The 24,708-nt window shown below is 42.6% G+C and overlaps 1 protein-coding gene across 2 annotated transcripts in view; it reads left to right on the top strand.

The window, feature by feature from the left end:
• Positions 1 to 24,708, top strand: part of Tmtc1 (transmembrane O-mannosyltransferase targeting cadherins 1) — a 215,788-nt gene that overhangs the window by 92,301 nt on the left and 98,779 nt on the right. For both annotated transcript variants that reach the window (XM_010628972.2, XM_010628971.2), the window contains exon 6: positions 7,459 to 7,648. In XM_010628972.2, coding sequence (XP_010627274.1) covers positions 7,459 to 7,648 — 190 coding nt within the window. The remainder of the gene's footprint in view (positions 1 to 7,458; positions 7,649 to 24,708) is intronic.

Raw genomic sequence — 24,708 nt, 5'->3', positions numbered from 1 at the left:
GGGCAGAATCTGCCATCTGTCCTTTTCAGCCCCATGCCAGGGTGCCCGGGAAGGTACTGATGGCAGTTTGGGAGTAGTTTCACCTGGATTGGCTTTGGGACCTGCCCAGAGGACTATGGGGCATGCTTCTGGGTGGTCTAGCTGGGTTGTGGACATGTGGTTGTGGGGTCTGTGTCTGCTTCTTGGCCCTTTCCTCACTGGCGCTGTTCCTGTTCTGTTTCCTGGCCACCATGCACTGAGTCCTCCCCACACTGCTCCAGCGAGGTGCTCCTGCTGTGGCGCCAGCTGACCATGGCTTGGATTCCCTTAAACCATGAACCACCCGAACCGCTCCTCTACTAAATTGTGGGTATCAGGTACTGTGTCTCAGCTATAGGAAAGCTGACTGATACAGGCAGTTTATAGACCTGTTTTTTTGGGTTATAGAAATGTATAGGGTTGCCTTAGGGCAAAATAAAAATGTAGAACAAATATTTCCAGATTTGTAGGCACTATTTAAATGTGAGGTTGATATATTACGGTTTAGAGTAAGTTTGAGGGCTCAATGCTGGGGGAATAACTATACACAAGAGATAGTCCCTGCCCCTCGTCAGGGAGTTTCCATTTCAGTGGTGGGCAGGTATGGGGCAGTGTGCTAAGTCCTGAGCCGAGGGCCACCCCTGGCCAGGGAGGGCTGTGACAGAGACGCTTGTCAGAGGAAGTCATACTTGTGCGGGACCTAGGGTGGGGACAGTGCAGGCTGAGCCACCGGTGAGAGTTGGGTCTAGAAGATGGGGGTGAGGTGTTGAGGTGCTGCTCTCAGGATTACAAAACCTGAAGATGTGCCAGTCAGTCTTGAAGTGACTGGTGTGTGAAGACGAGAGAAGAGAGACTGGGACAGCCCCGCCAAAGGGTTCCATCCTCAGTTCTGAACAAGCCCAAGAAGCCACAGATAGAGCGCAGCAAATCCTAGGACAGCTCTGAGGTCATGAAGGAGGCCTGGAGCCCAAACTGCTGATGGCTCATGGTTTATGGTCCTAAGAAGCCTCAGTCACTGAGTTACTCCAAGCACCCTGTCTTTGGATTCTTTTGGAATATTTTAAAGTTGCCCTGCTTTGACTGAGCTGGTTTGATTGGCTACTAGTCCTAACTAGCCAGAGGTTTAACAAGATACAATGAGAAGCTGGCCAGAGAAGTATGTGGATCCCCTTTTCTGTTTCCTTAGAGCCTGGGAACAGCCTCACCATCTCTGTTCCTGGGCGCTGAGCAGCAAGTGGTCTACACTGCCGGTGGGTCTTGGCCCGGTGAGGCCCACAGTACTTGCCTGGCACTTCTGCTCTGCTGTCATGGCAGAGCAAGGGGTGAGAGTGACAGACCATGGACACTACCCACTGGGCCAGCATTCACTGTGGATTTCTGCTGCCAGCCTGGCTTCTGGGGCTTGGGTCCTGCTACCAGTCATCCTGTCCTCGAACATACTTTTCATTGATTTCCTATTCTTTTGTGCTTCTGGCTTTTCCCCATTAGTGTTACAGGGATCGTCCATATTCTATTCATTCTCATTGCTGAACAGATTTCCTTTCACTGGATATTTTACATGATATCTACTCATTTTGGGGTAGGTGGACATGGGAGAAGTCTCTCATTTTGGGCTAAGAATGGAATTGCCACACACAATGCTGTGCATATCTTTTGGTGAGATGTGTGCATGGTGTCTTTGGGGTTAAACTTAGGGGTGGAATTGCTAGGTTATAAAGTATGCATGTATTTTGTTTGCATGGAATTGTCTACAATTCTCAAAGTGGTTTAATCAGTTTATGGTAGTATTTTAAAGTTCTGGTTGCTCTATATCTTTATTGACAATGGACATGATGTATTTTATTTTAGAGTCATTTTATAATTTTTTATATTATGCATTTTAAATCTTGAACTCTTAACTCTTCTTAGGAAGGGCCATGTTCATGTGTTGTTTAAAGCTGTTTTTTGGTGGCCCTGCCTGGAACCTGCCTTCCTGTGTTTAAATTCTGTGGAAATTCTAGGATAACTTCCCTTCATTTTTCATAGTCTGTCATTTCTTAGAACTCCATTGAAACGTGATTTTCTGTAGTACTTGTTATGCTGTAGGTAGAGTGACTCCCATCAAACTTTCCTGACAGACAGACAGGGCTTTTGGAGGTGATACAGTGATAGGAGCACTGTACTCATTGGCGAATTAGTGAGGAGAGGAGTCCAGCACTGCTGGGAGGTGGCACCTTGTCAGAAGAGATGTCCCTGGGACAGTGACCTGGATGAACTCACCTCCGTCCTGACCCCTTCTTTCTCTCTCTGCTTCCTGGCCTCCATGCAGTGAACAGTTCTCCTCTGCCCAGGCCCTTCCACCATGCTATTTCTGTGTGTAAGCCTGCTGAATGTGGCCTGAACCCATTGAAACTGTGAGTCAGTATAGACCTCTCCTCTTTTAAATTGCCAGTATTGGGTGTTTTGTCTCAGCAATGACAAAAAGTGACTAAGACAGTACTAACCCCAGTCAGATAATGCATGTTTGTGTTCTCGCCCCCGATGCAATGAAAATACCCTTTGTGGCAAATGGGCGAGATCTGCAGAGTAACTATCAGCACTTACTAAATTCAAGGGAAGATTTCCTGTGCTTTGAAAAGGATAGTGCAGGAAGTGGTTTTCTTTGGCAATTCTTGGAGAAGATTATGGCAAGGAAAGAAGATGCTATGATGGTAATAACCAGAGGATACCTGCCTGGTTGAGTCATCACAGGGGCACAGGAAGACTGTAGAGACACTTTGAAGCAGAATTGGTCATTCAGGAATTGTGAGGATGCAAGTAGGCAACTTCCTGGGAAGGGGAAGGACAGACAACCCCAACCTGGCAGGTAGAGGTACAGTTAGGGTAGGGCAAAATGCTCCATTCTAGAAGTGGAAACATCTTTGGCTGAGGCTAGTCTAGCATCTGTGTTGGCAGATGCCCCTCCAAGAACAGCCAAGAATATTCAGTGGACCCAGTGCCTTGTCTTCATGAATCAATAAAGAATTCTGAAAGTGAAGGAAGAAGACCCCTTTGAGCAGTAACATTTTATGGAAGATAACAAGAGCTGTGTATTTGCAGTGCATGATTTTGTCATCGGTACCTGGTGTAGGCTGTCTAGGACAAGAAAATATTTTAGGCTTAGTTGGCTTTGACAGACATGGTTTCCCCAAAGGCAAAATCAGAATCTGTGTATATTTTGTGTTTAAAGCACTTTTTTCTTGATTAACTGTAAAGATTTTGATTTCCAGAGCTAGTGTTTTGGGTTCCATTTGATGAACTCCATTCCCCCCACAGCCACAGCTTCTCTTTCATTTGTTTCTTTTCCTAAACTGCTTATCAATGAAAATACATAACTCAGTTGTTTAAGTAGAATTCCTGGCTCTCTGTGTTATGTACTCCGCTTTTTTGGCAAGATATTCTAGTGGTTTTCTTGCTGTTGGCAGAATTTACAGTAGAAATTTAGTAAATAATTCATTTTGTTTTTGCTCTTGCTGAGGGAGGGAGGGAGGGAGAGAGAGAGAGAGAGAGAGAGAGAGAGAGAGAGAGAGAGAGAGAGAGAGAGAAGCCAGCAGGGCAGAGATACTCCACTGATTATTTCAGTTCTGAAAATTTAGCAAGAATAAACAACATGATTAGCTTGAATATAATTCATTGTTGAGGCAATGTTAAAAAGAAGTACTGTAGTTGTTGATTACAGCTAGCTCAACTGGCCTTCCCTAGAGTGTAATTAGCTTTTACAGTGACTCCAAATGGCTTCTTTGTGCTTAGATTTGCAGAAAAATTCCAGTGCGATGTCAGAATTTCAGATAGCATTTAATGGCTGTACTAACAGCATGACCTGAATCCATGCATGCACTGGAAGATAGGGAACATCTTTGAGTTTCCAAAGATAACACAAATGTATTAAAAGGAAATAGGGCAAGTTGATAGTCTTGACCTTCCCGGAGTTATAGGGAAGGGAAGTTGCTTTTAATTCTCTGATTTATTTTACTTTTTAAACCTATTTGGGTTATAGTCTTTGTAAAAAGTCACAATGGTTTTTCTTTTAGAAACAACTAAACACATTGCAATTATAACATTTAAAAATATTAATCTTTTTTTTGTTGTTGTTGTTCAAACAGCATTGCAAGTCTAGGAAACATGAAATTCAGGAGACAACTTGTAGGGTAAAGACAAAATGTGAAATTAAAATTAAGAAATTCACACTAGCATGGTCAACCTACAATTAGAAATAAGCTAAGAAAATATTATTTTTGCAATTCTGTTGCCGTTCCCCCTTAAAGATTTATTATAAAAATATAAATTATGCATAAGAGTAGACTAAGTAGCAAAAAGAGCTCCATACTTACCAGTGTCAAAAATCATAAGCTGTATCCCTGTTCTATCCACTCTTCTTCCAGTCATTTTGAAGCAAATCTCATCTTCTTCTGATGAAATCAAGATATAGACTTACTTCATGTATATAGATTTTACGATACATTTCCAGAAGACAAGAACAGTTAAAAATTACTACCAAAATACCAGTATGACACATAAAAAACTTAATGATAATCCTCTGTCCAGTTGTGTTGTCAGTTAGCATTTGGGGATTTTTCCAGTTGTGTATAAATGATTAGTTTAAATAATAGTGTGAGTGAATTAGTATCTAAACTCAACTTGCAGTTGTTTGGCATCTCTCAAGTTACCTTTAGCTTATAGATGCCCCTACACTATTGTAATAAGCTTGTTCGGGAAACTAGATCACTTATTCTGGTGGCTCCCACATCCTGGCGTTTGCCATTGCATCCCTGCAGTGCTGTGTAATGCGTTCTCTTGTTGGCTGTATTGTTGTAGACGTGCAATTAGTTTTAGGTCTTGACCGAATTCACAATTTTGGTTTCATCTGTGTGTGGGGTTGCAGTGCTGGGGCTTGAACCTGGGACCTCATGTGTGCTAGGCAAGCATTCTCCCACTGAACTACCTCCTTACTCATTTTTATTTTTTATTTTGAGACAGGGTCTCACTAAGTTTCTTGGGCTGGCCTAAGATATGTGATTCCTCTCGACTCAGCCTCGAGAATAGCTAGATTTTTAATCGTGAGTCACCACTGCTGGCTTTTGTTTTTAATAAGACTACTACATAGGTGTGTGTATTTCCCCCACCATACAGCAGGCTCTTATTTCCCTTTTTATGATGTTAAAATTAATGAATGGCTCTGGGCATCTGAGTTAGTCAGACCTAACTGTTAGAAAGTATCTAGTCAGCCCTTCCCCTAATAATTTTAGCACCTATTGATGATCACTGCCTACATCTATTATTTCAAGAAGTAGATTTTTAAAAAGTAATTTTTAAAGCCAAGGTATGACTGAGTGACACAGCTGTCTGTTTTTCCTGTGAAGCCCAGGCACAGAGTCCTCATGGAGCTGTCAGCCTGGAACACAAACCCTGTCAGGGAGCTTTTGCATATTAGTGCACAACTTGTGCTAGTGTCAGCTGCAGGAAGACGGGAGCTCTGTGGTTCTGAAGGACAGTTTTAGCTCAGGAATTTAAAAACCCTAGTCAGGCTTCTACAGCTGTTACTAGGCTTTCCAGGCCTCACTGGAGCACAACAGGTGTAGCCGGACACTGCCAGAGTGACACCACAGCTTCCTGTGGAGAAGGCAGTCTCCTGAGACAGTTTGCACAGGCCCAGACTGAAGAGGGAAGATCAGTCTCCACCCCAAAGATTTCAGCATATATGATACCACTTAGTCTACCATTTTATTAAAATTTACAAGAGAGGGAAAAGTACCAAGAAGCCACACTGAATTATTCCCGCTATTTCACCTGTCTCATGATGGGATTTGTGCATCCAGGCAGAGGGCCGTCTTTCTGGTGATGGCCATTGATTCTCCATAGACAGTGGTGGGGAACTGGGAAGGCGAGGAGGTCAGCTTAGAAGGGCTGGGTGTGGCAGCTGCAGGTGAGCAGGAAGTCAAGCTAGGCTCACTGTGTAACACCAGGTGGCAACTCGGAAACTCCCTTACCTAAGCTGTGCCAATCCGGAACCCCTAAGAGGTGCCAAATGGGGAGGACTTTCTCTAGGGTCTGTGTGCTTAGTGTTCATCTCAGTCTACCTCAAGGTCTGCTGTTTTCCCTACTAGAGGATGCAGAGTTACTAATTCTCTTTAATGCCATGCACTGTGTTAGAAGCAAACTTAAGCATTAACAGTGGTAATAACAGATTTTACTCCATGCAGAGGCCTCTAGGCCTGTCAAAGGGAGGCCGGGGAGGCTCATGGCGCTCCAAAGGGGCAGAGTCCTGAGCCCTTGCAGAGGGCTGGCCAGGGTCATTGCAGAGAAGCCACTGTGCCTACCAGCTGGCAAAGACTGAGGGTTCTATGGCCCTGTAAAGACCCTGAGACATACCCTGGCCTTTCCAATGATTACATTTTAAACAAACGGCTCTGGGTCCTTTGGAAAGGTATTTCTGAGTTGTAAGAGATATATGTTTACAATCCTAACCCCTTTTTCATAAATGCACTAAGGAAGGGCAGTCAGGGTGGTAGTTAATGTGGGCTAGAGCACAGGATAGATTGTTCTGGTACTGTTGGCAGCAGCTGTTCTAACAGGGTTTCTGGGGTTCCCCAGGGAGAAGGAAGGCTTTGTGCTCTGGAAACCAGAGAGAGTTACTGGTTCCCTAGTGTATAGGTCTGGCCAGTGGGCATGAGATGAGACTTACACAGTCTCAAGGGTTAGAACGTTGCTTAATGGATGTGGCGACTGAACAAATATAAGTAAGTTGACTTTCTTCCACATCTAAAGGGATGAGTCCACTTCTTGCCTAGTCCCAGTCAGAAAAAGGATTAACACCTCTCTGTTGTTATCCTCCCTGGGTCTACCTGGCTACCCGAGTCTGCAGGTGCCAGCCCACTTTTCTCCTCGTAAGGGCTAGCCAGCCCTGCCACTGTGAATGAGGGAGCCCATCCCCATCACAGTTTTGATTTTTTGAAAATAATCACTTCAGTATAGATCATTGTGGCATAATAATGATGAAACATTTTCAAATGTCCTGCAGGATAATGGGCAGTATTAAGTGAAGACAGTTCCAGTGGTTCTCATACCCAGCGAACTCATACCCCCAGTAGGCTCACGTTTCTGCCATATGCTTCAGCAAAACTTTCCTAGGCAGAAATTTTTTCAGGTTGTAATGTAGTTTTGGCATGACAGCTTTAAACACATATCACAGAAACTCTTTATTTGTTTGCCAGGCTACGGCCTAATGTAGTAGGTAGAAGCTGTTGCACATACTCCCAGACTAACAATTTAATAAACACATGGATGAATGTCCTCACGTCTTCTCTTATCTCCTTCGGTAACATTGACAGAGTAGGAACATTACTTACAGAAGCACAGTGGATGAATTCTTGCAAAATGTTGTGGGTCCTTAGCTGTATTCAGTGATTCTTCTTCTCTTTGTAGATTCCTTACTTATTCCTACCTCTTGGCCTTCAATGTGTGGCTTCTGCTGGCACCTGTTACCCTGTGCTACGACTGGCAAGTCGGCAGTATTCCTCTGGTGGAGACGGTATGGGACACGAGGAACTTAGCCACCGTCTGTCTGGTGGTCGTAATGGCCTTACTGAGCCTGCACTGCCTGGCAGCCCTAAAGGTAATTTTCTTAAAAATTAAATGGATTCTACATTTGAAGAGAAATAATCTACCCTCACTAATATTCTTTTTTCACAGGGTTTCTGGGTCTAAGTTGATTCTGTCTTGCTTGTAAAAACCTTGTGCAGTTCAAGTTTTCATAATGGAAAATACATGCTTTAAAGACTTTAGTTGAGTTAACAAACCATGCCCACATAATCAGGTGATTTCATTGACTATTCCTCCTTTGTAGATAGTAGAAGTTGAATCTGAATTTTACAAACAAGTTTTTCCCTCCTGAGGTTGGCTATTTTTTTAACTATTTGATTTAATGTAATTTATTCAATAAATGAAATATGAGAAATAATATATAAATGCTTGCAGTATGGTTAAAAGTCTGCTTCCACTAGTGACTGCCTGAAGTAGGTGAGTGATTTCTTTCTCATACCCACCCCCAAAACAATAAAACTGGACAAAGTTACTAAATTAACAATTTCAAAAATAGCACTGGATTACTTCTGAAAAGCTACTGCACCGGATAAAATACTCTTTGTCTGAGGCATCCCTATACTCCTAGAACCGGTGTAGAAATCCACAGGTTTACTGGTTCAGCACGGCTGACTTGGTTTGGGAGAAGAGCAGAGTATCTAGAGATGTAAGTGGAGATTTTGTAAGCAAGAAAGGTGTAGAGGGCTGAGATGATATACTCTAGCATCTGTGGCTGACTACAAAACAAGAGCTGTACATGAACTCCCTAGGAGAATGAGGAAAATTAAAAGCTGGAGGATTCACTTCTTTGTTATAAGTTTGAATGAATTCTTCAACCCATACAGAGGTTGGGCAGTAGAGGGTGGAAGCTTCTCTGGCTTGAGTTGTCTGCATATCACCTATGTCCATATCTTTAACTGACCACAGAGCCTTGTAGGCTTGAGAGAGATCATCCTGACATCCAGATAAAGAAAAAAATAAAGTCTAAGCAAAAATTTCAGCAGTTGTCAGAGGAATAGATTTTCTAGTTTAAGCACCAGCAAGTTCGTGAGTTATATTAAAAGAGTAAAACCAGCAGTTTCAGAAGAACAGAACTACAGAGTCACTATAATACATGGCATACAATGTCTAGTTATTAACCAAAGATTACTAGATGTACAAAGAAATAGGAGAGTGTTACCCAAACAGGAAAAAGAATAGAAGTGAAATTCAAAAGCTAAACCCACTTAATTCTTGCTGTTATTTCTTATGTAATTGGAATTCTGTTTCGAAAGTCCTTACCTATACCAGTGATTACAAGAGTTTTACCTATTTTATCTTCCAGTAGATTAAGTGTTTAAGTATTTTAATATTCAGATCTTTGATCCATTTTGATTTTAGTTTAGTACATGGTGAGAGAGATGGGCCCAGCTTCAATCCTTTATATGACACAAATGTGAACTAAATAACAATAACAACAACAATGAGGATGAAAATGGGGTAAAAGGATGTAGGGGTTGAGGGTGTGAGGCAGGTGGGGAGGGGAAGGGGAATGAAAAGAATCAAGATATGTTAAGTACATGTATCCACTCTCTAAGGTGAATGTAAACATCTTGTAATGCAAACGTGTACTAAAAAAATCTGCTTACAAATTGTCAAGGTAATTTAATGGGGAAAGAAAAGGGTAGTCTTTAAATAAAATGTGTGAAAATAACTGAATTTCCCTGAGGAAAAATACTAATCCTGCCTACTGTACACAGAAATGTATTCTGAATTCTGAGTGGCTTATAGTCCTAGACAAAAGAACTCAATAAGACCAAAGAATTTCAAATGAAAACAGGAGAAAATCTTTGGGTTAGGCAAAGATAGATAGAGAAAGTAAACACTAGAAAAGAAAAAGCTGAGAAATTAGACATCGTCAAAACTAAAAGTTTTGCCCATCACGTGATAATGTTGGCTAAAGGAAAAGGCAAGTCACAAACTGTTAGATAATACTTGTATACATCTATCTACAGAGAATTTGTATCTGAGATACTGAAACTTGAAACTGAAAATCATTAAAATTGGTCAAAGAATTCAAATGGAGGGAATCGATATATGCTTTTCTGGCATGTTAACTGTTTAAGGTATAAGAAACAGCAGTTACAAAAAGATCAGTGATCTGCATGCTTTTCCTTAAAAATTTTCAGGTGAAACTTTCATGGGCAAGATGATTCTCTCCTTGTACTACCAGGGAAAGTAACATCTCTATCTACAAGGATGAGAAGTCAAGATCAAGGGAGTTCTGTTTATTTATTGTTAAAATAACTGTTAAACCTCCTCATGTAGTTTGGTCACATTTCACAGTACTGCAAAAAACTTGTACTGTGCTTTTTTTGGTTAATCTATGCTATATTAATTATTGGACCCTAAGAGGATGGCCCTACAACATATTTCACTAAAGATATACAGAAGTGAATAAATGTACCAATAAATTCAATTATTTAATAAAAAATATTCCTGTGAAAAAAAATTAAAAAAATAAATGTATGATAAGAAGCTCAGCATCATGAGCTTGTAGGAATGTACAGATTACAGCCACAAAGAGATACCATTGGAATCCTCAAAAATATTCACAATACTATGTATTGTAGACACCAGAACTCTCATACTTTGTGGGAATTAAAAAAAAAATGATCCAGCCACTTTGGAAAATGTTGGCAATTTCTTAAAAATGTTAAATACAAATTTAAGCACTTTTACCCATCAGTGTCTAATAAAAAGAAATGAAACCATATGCCCCCACAAAAATCTCATATGTGACTATTTATAGCCACCTTAAAAAATTTTTTTAAAGTTTTATGAAGACGATAAACTTTCAGATTAAAAAAGTTCAGTGAATCACAAACAGAGTAAACATAAAAGCCTTGTAAAACCAGGAATAGATAATATACGACAGAATCAATAAATGGAAAAGGCAAGATTTACCAGCATTCAGGATAGCAGCTGTCCCACACCACCTCACACACTTACACATCGGCAGGACCTTTGGAGAGCACTTGCATTATGGGGCTCATGGCTGACTTGCTGTTAGAGGATAGGATCCAGGTTGGACAGGGTGGCTACTGGGGGTGTGGCCTGCAAAGATTTGTCTCTTCTCCCTCCTCCTCTCATTCTCTGCTTCCCTGTTGCTAGGACTTGAGCCACCTCTGTCTGTGATGCCCTTGGGCCATGTTGCCCTGCATTGGTACTGTGAACTGAAACCTCCAAAGACTACGTTCAAATAAACCTCTAAAGGGTGTAGGTGTTAGGTATTTTCTCCCAGCAATAAGGGAACTAACTAAGACAGATTTTGGTGCCAGAGAAGCGGAGTTTTGCTGTGATTGTTCCTGACTGTGTGGTTCAGACACCTTGGAACTGTTCACGGGAGGAGTTTGCAGATGCCAGCTGGAAAAGCAGTGTGAGAATGCTGTGAGTCGGGCTGGATGGGAGATTCTGGTTTGAGCTCAGAAGGCCAAAATGTTGACTGTAATGCAGCTGAAAAAGACCAGGCTCGAGATGTTTCAATTAGGAAGGACTCCATTGGCAGCTGGACTCCAGGCTGTGTGTGTTATTCTCTGTCTGAAAGGAAATTTGTCTACATTTTGCTCATGTCCTGAGATTTTTGGAAAGTCTAAGATTAAGGGCAATGGGCCAATTAATCTAGTAGAGGCAATTTCAAGGCAGTCTAATGTTGACATGATGGCATGGCTAATGTTGAGGGCTTTTAATAAGCTATTGAGAATCAAGAACAAAAGGCCTCATTGAATGTTTTCAAATGTTTTATGTTTAACTAGAAAGGAGCTTAAGGTCTGCAAAAATGGAGCAGAGGAGAGATTATTTGCTAGATTAGTATTGAAAAGAAGCCAGGAACTTCGTAGCAGGACGATAGAAAAGACAGCTTGACAGTATCACTGGACAGGCCCTTCCAGGCTCACAGTTACAAAAGTGAAAAACTTTGCTTTGAGAAGAGAGCCTCATGGCACCACCGCCTAGGAAATTGGTTTTATGGGACCCTTTCACAGCACTCAACCCCTGCAAATGTGATTCAGGAGCCTGGCTACTGCTAGAGCTGGGGGCAGACCTTGGCAGCATCTATGAGGTGCTGTGTTTGTGCTCATGAAAAGTGTAAGAGTTGGGGTCAAGAAGGCTTCCACCCAGATTTCAGAAGACAGCCTGGGAGGCCGGGCAGTGTCACCGGAGAGGGCAGTGTGCGAAGCTGTGAGTGTGAAACCAAAGGTGTGCTGGAGACCCTGGAAGGTCACAGAAGGCAGGAGTGTGGATGTCTGGGGAAAACTGCAGAGAAGGAACAAAGCTGGCCCAAGAGAGAAGCCAGGAGACCTGCAGCCACTGGCAGTGACTCAGGGTTGGGGCTGCCTGGGCTGTGTAGTTCAGTGTCACTGCATTGCTCCTTGGGGGCTGGACATGGAATTAAGGTATTTAATATTTGCCCTGGTGAGTTTAAGTCTTTGCGTTGGTCCCATTCCCTTCTGTCTCTCTCTTCCTTACTTTTAGAATGGCAGTGTTTATCATGTGCTATTGTATGTTGAAAGGGTTTCACTTTTTTTGTAATATTTATATGGGTTTATATAACTAAGAGTTTGCCTTGACTCTCAGAAGCCTTTGGACTTGGACTTTTTAGCAATGCTGGAACCATTAGGATTTTGGCAATGTGAATTGGCTGACTGCACGACCTAACAAACTCTCCTGTTCTCCAGACACTGCCACCTGCCACAGAAAATTCACAAAAAAGTCTTCTACCTGCAGGGCATGTGTCAGCCAGAACATACGATGCCAGATCCGAGCCCTGTGCCCAGTTCCCCTCCACCATCCCTTGCTGGAGCATCGGTGGCGCCATCTGCCTTTGTGCAAAAATCGCCATCCCTATTTCTGTGTAAACACTCCCTAGGTTTCTGGAATAGTTTCACTCACTAGTGCTAAATAATTTCATTAATATGAAACCTTTAAAAGCGTAGAATTACATTGGCAGACAACATGTGAAGGTGGGGATCACTTGTCAAAAGACTTGAAGGAACTTCTTGGAAGGGTCGCATGCTGCTTAAAGCCTGATGGTAGGACTGGTTGCTGGGCTACGTGTTTACAGAGCTCACCAATATGAACTCTCAAAATGCACCATTTCTATTGTACATAGGATGTACCTCATTATTGCTGAAAGCGTGATTAAAATGTCATGAGTCATTTGAACACTGGAATGAATACAGAACTAAAATTTAAGTACAGATCCCAAAAGTTTGATGAAAAAAATTCAAATGATCAAAGCAACTTATTTTCATGATTGAGGTGAAAGTCATACCACACATACAATTAGCCATTTAAAAGCATATTGTAGAGGTGCTTAGTGCCGAGTACACAGTGCTGTGGGATGACCAGCTCTTTAGATTTGCTAAGCTTTTTACATATAACCTGTAATCATGTGGGGCTGCCCCTTCCCTATCCCGGGGCCACCTCTGTTCTGACTGCTGTTGTGGGCCGACCTGTTTTGCATGTGTCATATAGAGTGGTACCCTGCTTTATAAGCTTACTGTGCTTTATCATTTGGGGGAAGACGGCTGCATATGTGTTTGTGTGTGGAAGATGGCCGTGGTTGTGATTGTCACCCACTGCAGAGTTTACGAACAGAAGCAAAAGTTTGCCCATTCTTTTGTCTGTGAACTGAATTGTTTGCAAACAGAATTGTTCATGAACCGAGATATCACTGTAAATGGAATTGTGCCATTAAGTGACTTTTGTGCCTGGCTTCTTATACTTAGCATAATATTCCTGAAGCTCATCAAAGTTGAAGTATGTATCGATACTTTGTTTCTTTTTGTGGCTATATAGTATTTCCTTGTTTATATCTACCATAATTTGTCTCTTTAATCATCTATTGATTGGTCTTCAAGTTTTTTCTACCTTTGGCTGCCACAGATAAGGCTTCTGAATATGCTTGTGTTTCTCTGTGGATATATATTTTCATTTGGATGGGGAATTGCCAGGTCATTACACAGTCGATTTTGACTTTCTAAGCAATTCCCAAACCATTCTTCTGCTCCATGCAGTGATTGCCCTGTGTTAGATTCCCATCAGCAATGTACAGGAGCTGCTATGTCCTTGCCAATTCTTTTTATTTTTTGTTATTTTGATTAAAAACATCCTAATGATATGACAAGATGTCTCATTGTGGTTTTGATCATTTTCTTAATGACCGGTGACACTGAATGACTTTTCCTGTGGCTACTGGCTATCTACGCATCTTCTTTACAGAAGTACCTTTTCAAGTCTTTTGCCCATTTTTAATTGGATTATCTGTCTTTTTTTTGTTGAGTTCTGAGAATTCTTTTTATGTTCAGAATATTAAACCCTAAGTCATATCCGACTCCCAGATATTTCCTCTCATTCTATAAGTTCTCTTTTCATATCCTTGGTTATGTCTTTTGACGCACAGAAGTTTTTATTTTTTATTTAATTAATTTATTTATTTGTACCGGGGATCAAACTCTGGACCTTGTGCTTGCGAGGCAGGTGGCGGCAACACTGAGCTAAATCCCCGGCCCCAGAAGTTTTTAATTTTTATGAAGTTCATATTGCCTGTTTTTCTTTTTGTTGTTTATGCCTTTATTGTCAGATCTAAGAACACAGCACCAAGTCTGAGTTCACGTAGATTTAGGGTTGTTTTCTTCGACAAGGCCTCTGGGTCTGGCTCACGTTTGGCTCACTGATCCATTTGTAATTAATTTTTGTCTGTGGAGTGATGTGGGGATCCAGCTTCATTCTTTTGCATGCAGTTACCCAGTTTTCTCTGCCCCATTTTTGAAGACATTATTATTTTCTGCAGACACTGTAAAATAACCATTTTAGTTACTTTTTTGTAAAGCAGTTATATAAAATAAGGATAATGTGAAGAAACTGGCCTGCCAGTCAAACGCAGTTATATATTTCTGCTTCTTTCCTTGTCTCCCTTTCACCTTTTAACTATTCTTTACTGTACTTTTAGTTTTTAAAATTCTGTGTAATCTGGTTGGTTAATTAATTAATTTTCTGTTTTTGCCAGGCAGCACACAGGCCCCCGTGAGGACAGACGTTTTGTTTTCTGTCTCATTCACTGTCATATTTCTGTCACCAAAAGCATGCCATGCTTCAGGTTGATTCCCTAAATTCTACTGTTTGCTATTCAGTATAAATTATCTAAATAAGTATCAAAAAGCGAACAGCTATGTTCAGTTAGATTTCGGTCTGACCGACACCTAAAGCCTATAGATCACCATGCTTAGCAGCAGGAACTCCCGTTTAGAGGTGAAGGTGAGTTTGTGTGGTCAGACTCTGGCCTTAGCTCATGGCTCAGCATTTTGCTGTGTTATAACTGATCTGCAGGAGCAGACAAAGTGGAGCCTGAGTTGGTCTAGCGGAAATGCTTCTCCTTGACTTCTCCCCAGCTAGCTGAAAGCAATGGGAAACCCTGGAGCTGTTACTTCAGTGGGCTGTGTTTCAGTATGAACTTTCACGATGGTGTAGACCCCTGCTCACAGGTATGCATCAGCCCTCTCCAGAGTGTCCTTGATGCCACCACCAACAAATGAGAACTTCTCCTTTGTAATTGGAATTCCTCTTCTTCCGTGGAATTTGTTTCAGCCTCTTTAACACTTCACATAAAACTTAGCAGAGTCACTGCAGCTGTGTTGATACTTAGGCTTAGGTCTTTTGTGGTGACTTTTATCTCAAAAATCATTTGCAAACATTTGCTAGATTCCCCAACAGTTCTTGGAGGTTGCTGATGCTTGTTCACATTTTCTCCTTTCAGAGAATGGAGACAAAAATTTGGCTTCTAGCTAATGTTTTTGTACTCTGGCTTTTTTTTTCTTTTCTTTTTTTTTGCTTGACTTTTTTACATACTAGACAAGAGAGAGGAATTGGTCTTAAAAATTGGGTTCTCCTGATAGTATGGAGCCTCTGAAGGTGAGAATAATCCTGCCTTTTCTGTGTGATGATTTATTACTGAAGATATGATATTAAGGGCTTTGATGCAAGACAGCAATAGGATTAGACTTTTGAAATAGAGCTCTTCTTTCATGGAGATGTTCCTTTATTAAAAAGAAGCACTGGGAGACATATGGGTAATGATGTCAGCAAAATAAGCCCAGGAGTGTCCACCTAGAATAACAGCTAAGGATGTAGGTACTGTATGATTGCCTTGAGTTGACGTAATTTTATAATCCCTGGGTGTGTTCTCTATTTTGAGATAGACTACGAAACAATGTCAGAAAAGAAATTACTGGCTTAATAGTCATATGCACAAAATTCAAAGAATCATAGAAAATAGTTCTTCTGTTTTCACCTTTGATTGAGTCTCAGTCTTCGGAGACCAACCTGGGCTTAGACTTGAGGAAATTGTTCCCTTCAGCCTTACTAGTGGACCTCAGGTCATAAACTTGTTTCTTTCCACAATTCTGGTTACAGACTGACTTGGACGAGTACTGAATCAAATTTCCCCAAAATGTCACAACATTGAACCTAACCACTGGATTTGATTCGGTTCTCATTCCACTCAGTTTGTGACCAGAACTGTGGAAAGAATCAAGTTCATGAACCAAGGCGCCACTTTACTTTTTCCTCCTTTCTTGTCTTAATAGTGAATGAATTCCCCTTAGTTGGTAGGATTCAAACAGTGAACAGAAACAAAGGCCCTGCTTGCACAGAGCTGACATTGACACACTCAAAGTTCTTTCTCTGCTGTGTGTTCAGTGCTGCACAGCAGTCAGGACTGAACTTACACATGGGTCAGAGGCAAAAAGCCAGGGAAGAGTAAGTAGAGGAAAACATTCCGAGTGGAGGAAAAGCAAGTGCAAGGTCCCACAGCAGGAAAGTACAGCATCCACAGGTATCCAGGATTAGGAATAAAGTTTAGGAAATGATGTTGAAAGAGCTGCATGTGTGTGTGTGTGTGTGTGTGTGTGTGTGTGTGCGTGTGTTGTGGATGCATCTGTTGGCTTAAGTGTTGGCCTATTTTCCCAGCTTCCATCTTCTTCTTCTTGACCGGTCTCTGTGGGGTGCTCAGGTCTTCTTGGGGTCAGGTGTGGGCAGGAAATGAGATTAAGGGAGAGAATCCGGGTTCTTTATTTCCTTTTGTGTGTCGGGTGGTGTGGGCATGGGAATATGGGAGATAGGAGATGGAGATTGGAGGAAAAGGGCAGTTCTAGAGTTACTTCCAAGTCTGAAAGATGTACAAGTCTTCCTTCTGCTAATACTAACCATAGTCTTTTAGCATCATTTGGGCACTATTCTTACTGCTAACGTTCATTTCTTCATCAGAACCCTTCTTGTGTCTCCCTCCCTTGTTACTGGAAGGGCTGGTACTCTCTCTTGTTATAAATTTATTTGTACTTATTTGAATTCTTATGAATGTTCAGTAATTACATTTACAGAGCTGCAAATTAACACAATAAGAAACGAGCAGCAGTGGTGTCCCTTCTCTAGGCCCCACCCCAAATCCCACCCACAGGGGTTTTCAAGGAGCGTTTGCTCATGTGAACTTTACACATGCTGAAATAAGATCAGGTGCTTTCTTCTTTAGAGGTAGTTTAAGTTAGAAGCCATTACAAACTGTGGTCTCTTCCCGGCTACTTCCTCACCCATTGGGCTGTCCCCGAGGATCGGCTGTGCAAGGAGGGCCAGACTCTTAATGAGCTCATGTCCAGCACGAGTGGGAGAACTAGGGTACAGAATCCGAATGTTGCATTTCCTTAGAAATAACCACAGAATAATTTTGTTTGTCCCATTTTCATAGCATAAGAGACTTAAGACCTCCAGAGTAGTATATTATTTATCACAGAAGAGCTCTCTTGGCATCTTTGAGAATTTAAAGTAGAATTTGTCCCATTCTGTGCTCATCTTGTTTCATCCTTCCGTTCACACCTGTCCCCTCTAGGCATGTATTTGAGCTTTGGTTGCGTGGTGTGGAGAACCCTCTAGAATTTGTTATTAGCTTGAGTTCTTCTTAACCAGAAATTTTATCATGAACTAGTTTGCTCTTACCCTTTGCAATAAGCAGGAATGCTCTGGGAATGAATGTTCAGCAGAGACAAAGGATATTTAAGCCACCAAGGCTGTTAATCCCACTCTTTCCTATGAATAATGAATATCTAGACCCTGTAAGAACCACAGGCTGAAAACACTCGAGTTTGCTCTTGCAAACTTTATGTCACATGGGTGAGTTTGCAAATGAAAAGTGACATTTAGCACAAAACTAGCCAGTCAGATTTGGATTGTTTAGGGGAGTTAAGACCATAGGGCCTCTTCTTTCAGCTCTTCATTTCCCATGCCTTTAGTGCAGTTTTGCTGCGCTACAGAGGGAATAACACTAAATTATATTTGAGAATAACCCATGCATTATTAGTTCTTTCTCGCATCCTCACAGAATATGTGAGATCTTAAAGGATAATCTTGTAGCAGAGTTGGGAAAGGACAGGCCAAGAAGAAGAAGGGGATTAATGACACTGGACTCTCCTAGTAATGGGCTGCATGATGACAGGGATGTCATCTGGTGCCAGACATTAAACAGTGGAATTCTCGCCCTGCTTGTATCCTGTAGGTGAGTGTAGGCCTTTTGAAATTTCTCATTTGTTTGTTTCATCTTTAGTAGCAGTCATAGTTGTGTCCCAACCTGTCTACCAATTTTCAGTCAGTCTTAACTCACGGGCTACAGCTGTGAGGCCAGCAAAACAAGCCAGGGTCTCAGATCCCCAAAGGACGTGAGCCTGCACCCTGACTGTGACTGGCAGTGGCTGGCAGGGACAGCCGAGTGGCAGTGGAGGGGTGGAGTGGGGACAGGAACAGTGCATGCCCTCACTGAGGAAGGCGGACAGTCACCCTGTCAGGGGCGTCCTTTCCTGCCTGTCCCCACCCAGCCTTGCCCTGATTTGACTCCATGCTCATCCCCTTGTGACTGTGTTGCCCTGCTCACCAGAAGAGCCACGTTGAAATAAGTGCCTGAGCCAGGTCCTCCCAAGTCTCCTTCTCAGTGATTACTGTGTCACTTGTGATGTGGTCTTCCTTGTTGTGGAAATTTTACATATCCCCTTTCCAGTGTTCTGTGCAACACACAGCCTGCTTGTACATGAGCACTGTCTGCTCTGCCTTTGAGCTGCTCCTGCAGTTTTTCTACATCATTAAATCATTTGTTTGATTCTTTGCCTTCATGGGGCCATTACATCATTACAAGTCACACCATTTAGTCAGAAAATGACTTGCCCCTCTGAGACGTAGACCTCAGGCAAAAGACTGCTGAATTTATTGGTAAAGAATTAGATAGCTGTATAAAAGAAAGGTTTTCAGACATCACTTACAAGTTTCTTTTTCTTGATTTGTAGGCTTTGTGATTCTCAGCAGGACCTCCTAGTCTGTAGTGAATGCTTTTACTCAAAAGGTGCCAGTTTCTGTGAAGTAATTTTAATTTTTTACATTTGTTATTTCTTTTAATGATTCATGCTTCCATAAAGGTCAACTATTATCACTTAGCTTTACAATGCTTCTGATTAGTTTTAAACTTGAAAAGGTGAAAAGATACTTTTGTAGCTCCTGGAAATATTCTGAACTTTGTGTTTCTGTGAGAACATACAATCTATATTCAGAGAAGCATACTTCCTTCCACCTTGTTCTAAGAAAGCCATGAAATATGCAGTTCGGTTGCACATAGATTAAAGGAGCAGAAACAAACCCCTCTGCATGATGTTACGGTTGCTTATGAAAATTACCCCCCATCTTCCACCTTCATGACAGGGAGCTCCTTCAGATCTTTATCTCAAGAGTTTCTGCCCGTAATGTGCTTTCATGCTGTAACATCAAAGCCTGCTGTGCGAAGGCAGCACTTGTTTCCACACATGAGAGAAGACGTGGCAGCTGTCTGTCTGTGTCTGGCTTATTTTGCTTAACACGATGACCTCCAGTCCTATCCATGTTCCCACAGCTGGAGAGCACATTAAATTCCTCATGGAATTGGAAAATACAAGAGAAGCAGGAAGTGATGCCCAGAGTCTTTGGTGGTGGGCTGAAACACAGTGTGCAGCCAGCCTAGAAAGGAGTGGCTTGGGGAGAATCAACACAGAATTCAACTCTAAAAGCACCTGAAATCTCTTCTTTTTTTGTGCATGCATTGCCTAAAGAGACAGCACAGAGTATCAGAAAGCAAGCATAGAGCAGCGATGGCGAACCTCTTAGAGCTTTCCACCGTAACAAATGGCCGTTTTGGTATGTGTGCCATAGGTTTGCCACCACTGATGGAGTGTGTGTAGTATGAGCCTTAATGTTTATATATTTTCCTTATTTCACCCCAGAATGTTGATAAGCAGTCTTCAGAACTCGCCTGCATTGTACCATGAGTAAAGGAAACTGTACCTAGAAGCCCAGGCTTGCTCAGTATAAAGTGCTCTCTGTGTACAGTGTCTGGGTCTCCACGTGGACATCTCACAGTCAGCCTTTGCATTTTCACTCCTGAATTTACCCCCGGTTGATTTTCCCCTCTGTGTGCCTGCACTGAAATCCTTAAGCTTTCCTTGGCCTCTCCTTCTCTCACACATCATGTTCAGCCCATCAAGATATCTTGTCAGCCACACTACGAAACCGTCTTGACCCTGACCCCCTCCTCCTCAGTCTCACTGCTGTCACAGCATGAGCCCCCCTCCTGCCTCCCCGAAACACCAGCACAGCCTCTGCTCCGGCTCCCTGCTCCTGCCACGCCAGTGGTCCTGTCTATTCATCCGTAAGTCTGGCTACTATGTCCAGTGGCTCAGTCACTCTAGTGGCACTTGCTTTTTCTCAGTCAGTTGTAACCTTTGTTATGGCCAGAAAGGTCCTTCACGCTCTGCCGTCATCCTCCCTGACCCTCTTATCATTGTTGTTGTTTTCTGAACCATTTCCTACTGTGAAGAGAGGATTAAGGCCGGCTCCTTGGTCCCCATCAAGTCTCCCTTAACTGCCCTTCTGACAGGTGCACTCTGAGCACCATGTTTAGAATTGCAGCTCACTTCCTGTCTGCCTTGTGTTGTGGATGCTCCTTCTCAGCTTTGCTGCTGCATATGCTTCCTGCTCAGTCCCCTCTCTTTTCTCTCCTGCTCTGGGAGGGAGGGATTTTTCTCTCACTGGCATATTCCAAAGAGCCTAGAGTGGTACCTGGGGAAGAAAAAGTGAAAGTGACTGCAACACCCTGTAAGTGGCTGCCTCTTCAGCAGAATGCCCATCTGTCTTTCTTTTATTTTTCCCCCATTAAGTTTATTGGTACATTTAAATCAAGCAATACAGTTACAGTTATCATTGAGATCTTGTACCTCTTTCAATGAAAACGTTTGTTAGAAAACAAGAACCAAGATATATCATGTACCAGTACAAATTCCCAATGATGAGTGGGATCATAATGTATTCCTAAAATGTACCAATAAACTTAGTGAATTAAAAAAAAGAAAATCTGTTTGTTGAATGAGTAATCAGTGACCTATTTTTTTTAAGAGAACCACAGCGGAGGGTTTTCACATGTGCTTTGACAAGGCATATGAGTTGGAGGGGCTGCTGTGTAGTTAAGTTTTGTTACCTGTGTCACAGGTAGGCGAAGGCCAGGAGTCTGAGAACCATGACCCATTGCAGCTGGTACCTCATGTATTAAAATGTGATTAAAGTGAGAATGACCTTAATATATTTGTAGGAAATATATAAGTTCAGGATGGTTCATTTCGAGAGGAAAACAACTAGATAAGGTGTAGGGATTTCATCAGTTAGCCACTCACTGGTTTCAGACATGCTAAGTCTGGAGAATGAAGACAGCAGGAGAGCCAGTGACTGCCTTGAAGAGCCTGGTTTCCTTTCCACCTGCATTTCATGCTTCTCACCTTGGGGAGAATCATCCTTGCAATCCCAGACATGATCTAAATCTGACTCACTGGCCAGGAAACCTTCCTGCTCTCAGCGCTTTTGGCTGGAGCAAGGACTACGGGGGCTCAGTAGAAGATGGTGACCAGCTGTGTCCACCTCCCCCAAGAATAGAACAACAGGCATTGCATCTCACCGTGGAGTGAAAGCTCCACTTGAGATGCAGTAAAAACTTGTGGGTCAGACAGTGCAAGGACTTTTTAGAACAGGTTATGGAAACTCCTATGGTGAAATTCTTGTAACAATTCTACTGGAGCAGTTTATAGCAGTTTTTCTCAAATATACTACAGCATTGTACCAGGCAACAAGCCAGGCTATTGCAAATGAGTATTTTGTGGTAAAATGTATTTTCAGAAACATGAGATCTAAATTTGTCAAGCACATTTCCTTCCCATAAGATTCCACAGAGCCTGTACTCTGCCCTAAACCTTGTGAATTTCCCAAGAAGTACCTAGGCAGGGGTCATTCTTAGATCAGCAAAATGTAGAAAGTCCTCCTGGGGGTTCCTTGTGGGTCAGTGTTCTTGTAATAGGCTTCACGGAGTGTGAGGGTGGCTGGGCATGTGGACTTGGAGAATCCGTGGCTGGGCAGTGGGTAGACAGTCCTGCTTGCCTTCTTCATAGCTTCAAAAACAACATCAGTCACAGCAGCAGCATCAGCGAAAGCATTTCCTTATGCTCCTTTAACAGTCCTGCCGGGGAAGGGGTTCTTTGGAAGCCAATTCTGTGTGAAAGATCAGCCCTCGGGTCCACTTCATGGACTTCTGTGCGGGCTGTCATTAGAAATGTGTGTGTGTCGTACACAGCATCTGTTACCATTGAGAGTCCGGGTGGGATGGGGGAGGGAGGCGCCCTGCATGCAGGTCAAGTCTAGGGAGCTGGGTGTTGCCTACAGTTGCTGATTCATAGTGCACCGAATGGCAGGTCCAAAGTGAGACCACTGTGGCGCCATATGTATCTTTCCACATGTACTTTTCTTTTAGCTGGAGTAAATAACGCATTATATCTTCACCTCCTGAACTGTTGATTTTAAGAATTTGATTTGGCAGAATACTCTGAGCTGTGCTGGAAAGTGAGGTATTCCTGCTTGGTCCCTGTCCTGAGCTCCTCCCAGGGCTTCTGTCACAGCGGGTTCTGGGGGAGAGCTGGAGCGAAGAGGAGGGACTCTGTGGGCTGTGTATGACTGCTAATAAATGGTTGCACGTTTGACAGTTTCATGGAGACTTGTCATTTTTGTACTCCATCTGACTCTAACTGGCAGAGGCCACCACTATTTATGAAAGAATTTGGCAACTTTCAGTGGCCACGTTGGCTCTGTCTACTTGTAACCCAGGACTCTGGCGTTGGGCATTAAAAGGTAATTGGGAAAAACGTTTATTAATGTCAGCCTCCCTGGCACCGCCTTGGAAATTCTCTCTTCCAGTGCATCGCAGTTCCTTTGGATTTGGGTAACTTTGGCCAAAGAACCTTAGTTTCCTGCTCATTATAAATTGAGGCCCTCCCGAGGCCAGTGCCATTGTCACTGAGATGAATGCAGTGCCAGTGCTCGCAGTGCAATGTGGAGAAACACAGTGGCTTTTGGCTTTTTCTAACACATATTTCGCCTACTGTCTTGTGAGCACTTCCCAGGAAACACATAATTTCTACCGAGGGATTATTGGGTGGGGCTCTTCTCTTTCTCGTATGTCAGAGCTGATGTTGTATGACACTTCCTCTTGCTGTGTACTCTTCAGAGACCTAGGTCATTGTCATTTGGTGGGATGTGGCCCTTCCATGCTTCGAGGTGAGGAAATAGGGTGTGTTCGCTGCATTGTTTGATAGCACTGTAGAACACAGGGCCTTCGTCTCCGTCCTTACCACTCTGTTAGTGCGCTACATTCGCCCCGTCAGCTCAGCGGGCAGCTGTGCCTCCATCTAGTGTGTGCGGCTGTGCCAGACCTCTGTGAAAAGGCCTTCCCCCACCTCCGCAGCCTCTTCCAGGACTGTGCCATCATGTGGTTAAGCAGGACAGTGGGTTCTGTCCAGTGAAGGGCAACCCACTTTGCCTGGAGGAGATGTTTCAGTTGTGGCTGAGCTCGATGGATGAGCATCAAAGCCACTTTAGTAGGAGCACCTTGAGAAGTTCGCCCAAATAAGTGTCAATGTTTAGAAATCCTTTTTGGTTCTTTCATTTTTGTCTTTTTGAAAGTTAGTCTGAGTTTGTGATATATAAGCATCTTGACCCTCTCGCTTCCCCTCTTCCTCCCTTCCACCTCCCCAATCTGGAGATTCCCTTCCCATCTCCATAATATCTACCTCTACCTCCCTGTTTCCTCTTTTCTTTTACTGTGCTCCTAAAGTATTTATTATTTGAATATCTTGTTTAAGAGAAACCATGCAGTATTTCACCTCTGTATCTGATTTCACATAGCGTTATGGTTTCAGGTGTGTTTATTCACCTACAGATGACTTCATTTTATCCTTTTTAATAGCTGAGTGCTACTCCATTGCATTACGTGTACCATATTTTCTTTATCCATTCATCTCTTGATGTAGGCTGCTTCCAAGGTTTATTAAACTCCTTATCAGTTTCATACAGACCAAGCTAGAGTAAGCCAGACACATCTCTGTCTATATTTGCTTGTTAAAGTATGCTAAATCTTTGTCTTTAGGAAATGCTGCTTAAGGTGTTTGGATTTCCATGAAATGAGTGGAACAATATGCATCTTATGGATCCTTCTCCTTTTTAATATCAGACAATATAAGTGATCTGTCTTACATTAACAGTTCATGTGGGTAGATTAATCATGCCTTTTGATGAGTGTGACTTGCTATGTGTAGAAGTAAAACATCTTATCTGTTTCATAACCCAAAGAGGTCTACAGCTTCCCGGCAGAGGAGAGCATCTCCTTGACGGGGTTCTAGAGCTGGTGGTCAGAGGAGGAGGACCACAGGCAGAGCTGTTCATGTCTGTGCACCTGCTTTACTCTTGTTCTGTTTCCTCCCCTTCATTGAAACTCCATTCCCACCTGACTTTTCCTGTGTATTGAGCTCCATTTTGGTCTTTCCCGGAGTCCTCTTACTGCTTTTGGACCCAGGATTCTGTGGCTGCAACAGGCTGGAGTATCTTGGGAAGGCCCATGTAGTAAAGGCTTGGTTACCACTCTGTGGCATCCGTGGAGCCCTGGATCACTTAGGAGGAGGAGGA

This window comes from Fukomys damarensis, unplaced genomic scaffold (genome assembly GCF_012274545.1).
Source record: "Fukomys damarensis isolate Sample0158 unplaced genomic scaffold, DMR_v1.0_HiC HiC_scaffold_15, whole genome shotgun sequence".
Lineage (NCBI taxonomy): Eukaryota > Metazoa > Chordata > Mammalia > Rodentia > Bathyergidae > Fukomys > Fukomys damarensis.
Note: the sequence above shows the minus strand (reverse complement) of the source record. Positions and strands in the feature narration are given on the sequence as shown.